Consider the following 6,451-nt stretch of genomic DNA (forward strand, 5'->3'; position numbering starts at 1 on the left):
TAAAATATATAGTGTAACAGATACAGATATGACAGGAACAGAACAAGTGTAACAAGTATATAGATGTTATTGTTGATTCTGGATATTTTCTTTATGCTACTTCCGAGACATCAATAATATGTTGGATTTGATATAAATATAACAGTTTAATTAGCATTTGATGCTCTACAATATTATATTTGTACTTAAGAGTTTGGGGTTATTTTTACTATGTTCTATAATAGTGATACTTACCTTTAATAAAAATGAACAGATGTATCCTACGGTGTAATAAATTTCTTGGTTTAATTCCTTTTTTTGGAATAGATCTTATCCAACAGACGTCTCACCGATTTAGAAATATAACAGTTTAATTAGCATTTGATGCTCTACAATATTATATTTGTACTTAAGAGTTCGAAGATTATTTTTACTATGTTCTATAATAGTGATACTTACCTTTAATAAAAATGAACAGATGTATCCTACGGTGTAATAAATTTCTTGGTTTAATTCCTTTTTTTGGAATAGATCTTATCCAACAGACGTCTCACCGATTTAGAAATATTGTTAGACTTCATTCAGTCGTCTACCAACGAGCTGATGTGGATGAACAGAAAAGAGGAAATAGAAGTCACTAGAGATTGGAGTTCCGTCACTCTGAACATTGTAGAAATAGAGCAGTATCAAGAAGTAAGTGGCTTTAATAGTGTAAGCTGAAACAATGTTAGATTTATCACGGTTCAAAGTATTGTAAAAATGCATCAAAAACATGTTTATTTATTGATGTGAGATATACCGAACAGCAATTGAAGTTTTATCCTAATTGAAATATTTATTCCGTTTTTCTCTACAGATAAAAATTACTGTAGGCTGTGAGCAGCAAACAAGATGAAAGTTTCTCGTTGAGTATTTAAGTTGCGATGAGATTCCCCCTTTATTAACGACAGGACTTTTTGTGTAAAATATCAATTTTATTAGTTCCTAATTTGAAACTTTGTGTTACAGACTTTTTCCTCTGAACTTGAAAAAAGAGAGATTCAGTTTAATGCTATCACAGACAGAGGCCAGAGCCTGAAACTCCAGAAACATCCGGCTAGCAACTGTATCGAGGTGAGTGCTCATCCTTCTGTAGTAAAGTGCGTCACATACACTGTTAATGAAAAACTAACTTGAGAAGAAGTTTTGATATCAGAGAAACTAACAATCATCTGTCCTCTTCAGTTTGTAAGGAGAAGACACAAATGTGTGTGTCAGAATTAGTTTCTTGGATATCAAGACACGAAACAGTGTTTTTTACTAACTGTTTCCCATCAGTGTTTTTTACTAACTGTTTCCCATCAGTGTTTTTTACTAACTGTTTCCCATCAGTGTTTTTTACTAACTGTTTCCATCAGTGTTTTTTACTAACTGTTTCCCATCAGTGTTTTTTACTAACTGTTGCCCATGATATTCTGTTCTTTTGTTACCTATACTGGGTTCATGTTTGATGCCAGCTTAATCTTCTTCTTCTTTTTTATAAAATGTGAACTTATAGTGTCAAATACACTCCCTAAATCCACAATAAAATATGAACTTATAGTGTCAAATACACTCCCTAAAGCCACAATAAAATGTGAACTTAGAGTGTCAAATACACTCCCTAAAGCCATTATAAAATATGAACTTAGAGTGTCAAATACACTCCCTAAAACCATTATAAAATATGAACTTAGAGTGTCAAATACACTCCCTAAAGCCATTATAAAATATGAACTTAGTGTGTTAAATACACTCCCTAAAGCCATTATAAAATATGAACTTAGAGTGTCAAATACACTCCCTAAAACCATTATAAACTATGAACTTAGAATGTCAAATACACTCCCTAAAGCCACTATAAAATGTGAGCTTAGAGTATCATATACACTCCCTAAAACCATTATAAAATATGAACTTAGAGTGTCAAATACACTCTCTAAAGCCATTATAAAATATGAACTTAGAGTGTCAAATACACTCCCTAAAACCATTATGAAATATGAACTTAGAGTGTCAAATACACTCCCTAAAGCCATTATAAAATGTGAGCTTAGAGTGTCAAATACACTCCCTAAAACTATTATAAAATATGAACTTACGGTGTCAAATACACTCCCTAAAGCTATTATAAAATATGAGCTTAGAGTGTCAAATACACTCCCTAAAACTATTATAAAATGTGAGCTTAGAGTGTAAAATACACTCCCTAAAGCTATTATAAAATATGAGCTTAGAGTGTCAAATACACTCCCTAAAGCTATTATAAAAGAAAATGTGACACTTGACAGCAATGATAGAGTGTTGTTTTGAAGTATTTTAAGTGTATTTAATGTGACAGCAATGATGGAGTATTGTTTTGAAGTATTTTAAGTGTATTTTTTGTTTCAGGCTTACTTATCAGCCATGCAGTCCCAGTGGTATTGGTTACTACAACTCTCTATATGCTTAGATGAACACTTACGGAATGCTTCATCTTATCATCAGGTAGGGACTTGTTTCTTTCGTTGTTTTCACCAAGTATGATAAAACTGCTCAGTTTTCTGTTAGTTGTTGTAAACAACCTGATTAGTTGAGTAAAATTATATTAGTACATCTGTTTCATATTTATTGTTTTGATTAATTTAGCTACACATTAGTGCTCTGTATTTATGTTCAAAAGAGTATTGAAGGGCGAGGAACTGAGTTTGAGACTAACGAAGTGTGAAGAATGAAAAAAATTATATTACAAGTTTAACAAATGTCCAATTTTAATTGTTGTGATGTTTGTGTTGCTATTTAGTTAGGGTAAATTAACCAGATGGTTTCTTCTTGTTTTATAAAATGTTTAAATTGTTACATTTATGGAAATATGTTATTTTTAACTAACTAGATATTTTTATGGTAATTAGAGTATTTTAACATTTCATTATGTAGTTATTTTATCAGAAGTCGTGTTTTTGTTAGAATGCCGCATGGTTTCTTCTTTTAGTTCTTTACAGAAGCAAAGGAGTGTGAACAGTGGCTAGCACATGTCGAAGAACAGTTAACTACCACTTTTAGTCGTAAGACTTTTCCTATCGATGAAGGAGAGAGTCTACTGAAGCAGATGTTGGATCTCAAAGAAGATATGACTCATTACAAGAATATAGTTATATCTCTTGTTGACCGAAGCAAAGGAATAGTCCCTCTCAAACAGAGACGACAGCCTCTTTCAGAACCTCTGAAAATCACAGCAATCTGCTCTTACAAACAACTTAATGTAAGTGTTTCTCTGGTTTGCAGCTGTCTGTCTTGAATGCTTTGGAATGTTTTATTTCTTACATTCATGATGATTTTTAAAATCTTCCTGAGTGCCTGTAAATAAGAACACTTTGTATAAATATAAACCAGAATGCAGTGTGTTTACTTCTAAAAAATGTTCAGACCTTTAGTAATGTCTGTAAAGCATACCAGGGATTGTTGGAATATCTTAACCAGCTTTCAATGTTTGTAAGCATTACCTGACATTGTGAGAATAACAACTTGTTTAGTTTCAAAATTCTTTGTACAAGTTCTGTCAGTAGTATAGAGTGTGAAAGGAATGTACAAGTTCTGTTAGTAGTGTAACATGTGAAAGGAATGTACAAGTTCTGTCAGTAGTGTAGCGTGTGAAAGGAATGTACAAGTTCTGTCAGTAGTGTAGCGTGTGAAACCTTTCACACGTTACACTGCTGACAGAACTTGTACATTCCTTTCACGTGTTACACTACTGACAGAACTTGTACATTCCTTTCACACGCTACACTACTGAAGAACTTGTACATTCCAATGTACAAGTTCTGTCAGTAGTGTAGAGTGTGAAAGGAATGTACATTTTGGATATCTTTTATATTGTAAAATCAAGATAAACGTTTTGAAACTGGTGGTTTGATTTTTATTTGAAATATATCTTAATATTTTCCAAAAGCTCAAGAAGTACAAAAAGTTTACTTTTAGTGGTTCTGACCCATGAAACATATGGACTAAAAACACAGAACATACTGTTTGCTGTGAAAAAATGGTTTGAATAAAAGAAGGATTTTTCTTTTCAGATGACGATAATAAGAAAGGAAGAGTGTTGGCTCCATGACAACAGCCAGAAAATTAAATGGAAAGTAAGTGGCTTAGTTTTCTTAGCAGTATTCCTGTAACATGATGATCAAAGTTCCTGTAACATGATGATCAAAGTTCCTGTAACAGTCTTACATGACGACCAAAGTTTCTGTAACAGTCTTACATGATGATCAAAGTTCTTGTAACAGTCTTACATGATGATCAAAGTTCTTGTAACAGTCTTACATGATGATCAAAGTACTTGTAACAGTCTTAGATGATGACCAAAGTTCTTGTAACAGTCTTACATGATGATCAAAGTACTTGTAACATGATGATCAAAGTTATTGTAACAGTCTTACATGATGACCATAGTTCCTGTAACAGTCTTAGATGATGACCAAAGTTCTTGTAACAGTCTTACATGATGACCAAAGTTCCTGTAACAGTCTTAGATGATGACCAAAGTTCTTGTAACAGTCTTAGATGATGATCAAAGTACTTGTAACAGTCTTACATGACGACCAAAGTTCCTGTAACAGTCTTACATGATGATCAAAGTACTTGTAACAGTCTTACATGACGATCAAAGTTCTTGTAACAGTCTTACATGATGATCAAAGTTCCTGTAACAGTCTTACATGACGACCAAAGTTCCTGTAACAGTCTTACATGATGACCAAAGTTCTTGTAACAGTCTTACATGACGACCAACGTTCTTGTATTCGTCTTACATGATGATCAAAGTTCTTGTAACAGTCTTACATGATGACCAATGTTCCTTTAACAGTCTTACATGATGACCAAAGTTCTTGTAACAGTCTTACATGACGACCAACGTTCTTGTATCCGTCTTACATGATGATCAAAGTTCTTGTAACAGTCTTACATGAAGACCAATGAAATTGGTTATATTGTGTATAGATTATGTAGACATACAAATAACTGTCAAGTTAAAAACGTTTATTTTATACCTTCAAAAATATACTCCTGATTTTGTGTTAAAGATGCAACTTGTTTTTAGAGAGAATAATTTTCTAGGTCATCAACTCTGCTGGTACTGAGGGACTGGTCCCTGGAGTCTGTTTTGTTATACCACCTCCAAACTTTGAAGCTACGGATCTTGCCCAAAGGTAGATGTCCTGTTGTTAATAGACAATGTGGTAGAATTTAATCTTTATCTACTTCATTGTTGTGATAATTCACAATTTGAAGTAAGTAATTTATTCAAATTTAGCAAATAAATATTCGTGACATGTTTTAATATCTTACAAACATTCATCTGATAGTGAAACAAAATGAAATCGGTATTGTTAACTTTCATGAGAACTCTGCAACTGTTTAGATGGGTAGGTGATGTGGGAGATGTAGGTGAACACATAGGTATTGTCAGAGGTTCAGGTGGACGTGTAGATAATGTTAAACTGCCCAAGAAGTATAAAAATAATAGCATTGTTATATGTGCTATGCAATAATTTTAAAGTGTCTAAAATAATATTATGCTGTTTGGTTATTTCAGCTACAAAAATATCAGACTGGTTATTTCAGCTACAAAAATATCATACTGTTTGGTTATTTCAGCTACAAAAATATCATACTGTTTGGTTATTTCAGCTACAAAAATATCAGACTGGTTATTTCAGCTACAAAAATATCATACTGGTTATTTCAGCTACAAAAATATCATACTGGTTATTTCAGCTACAAAAATATCATACTGTTTGGTTATTTCAGCTACAAAAATATCATACTGTTTGGTTATTTCAGTTACATAAATATCATACTGTTTTGTTATTTCAGCTACAAAAATATCAGACTGGTTATTTCAGTTACAAAAATATCAGACTGGTTATTTCAGCTACAAAAATATCATGCTGTTTGGTTATTTCAGTTACATAAATATCATACTGTTTGGTTATTTCAACTACAAAAATATTATACTGTTTGGTTATTTCAGCTACAAAAATATCAGAATGGTTATTTCAGCTACAAAAATATCAGAATGGTTATTTCAGTTACAAAAATATCAGACTGGTTATTTCAGCTACAAAAATATCATACTGTTTGGTTATTTCAGTTACAAAAATATCATACTGTTTGGTTATTTCAGCATTGTTGAGTTTCACAACAAATTACTGAAGTCATTGGATGTCAACATTGTTAGGTATTTTAACGAGTATAGAGTAATCATTGGATGTCAACATTTTTAGGTATTTTAACGAGTAGAGAGTAATCATTGGATGTCAACATTGTTAGGTATTTTAACGAGTAGAGAGTAATCATTGGGTGTCAACATTGTTAGGTATTTTAACGAGTAGAGAGTAATCATTGGATGTCAACATTGTTAGGTATTTTAACGAGTAGAGAGTAATCATTGGATGTCAACATTGTTAGGTATTTT

General features: G+C 32.2%; 1 protein-coding gene across 1 annotated transcript in view; it reads left to right on the forward strand.

Moving 5' to 3' along the window:
• Positions 1-5,183, forward strand: part of LOC106474784 (plectin-like) — a gene marked incomplete at its 3' end in the record, with an annotated part of 33,806 nt that extends 28,623 nt beyond the window's left edge. Inside the window, exons 13-18 of the mRNA XM_013935474.2 lie at positions 511-672; positions 988-1,092; positions 2,389-2,484; positions 2,969-3,238; positions 4,050-4,112; positions 5,092-5,183. Coding sequence (XP_013790928.1) covers positions 511-672; positions 988-1,092; positions 2,389-2,484; positions 2,969-3,238; positions 4,050-4,112; positions 5,092-5,183 — 788 coding nt within the window. The remainder of the gene's footprint in view (positions 1-510; positions 673-987; positions 1,093-2,388; positions 2,485-2,968; positions 3,239-4,049; positions 4,113-5,091) is intronic.
• Between the last annotated feature and the right edge of the window lie 1,268 nt (positions 5,184-6,451).

The sequence above is a fragment of the Limulus polyphemus genome, unplaced genomic scaffold, assembly GCF_000517525.1.
Source record: "Limulus polyphemus unplaced genomic scaffold, Limulus_polyphemus-2.1.2 Scaffold7682, whole genome shotgun sequence".
NCBI classification, from domain to species: Eukaryota; Metazoa; Arthropoda; class Merostomata; order Xiphosura; family Limulidae; genus Limulus; species Limulus polyphemus.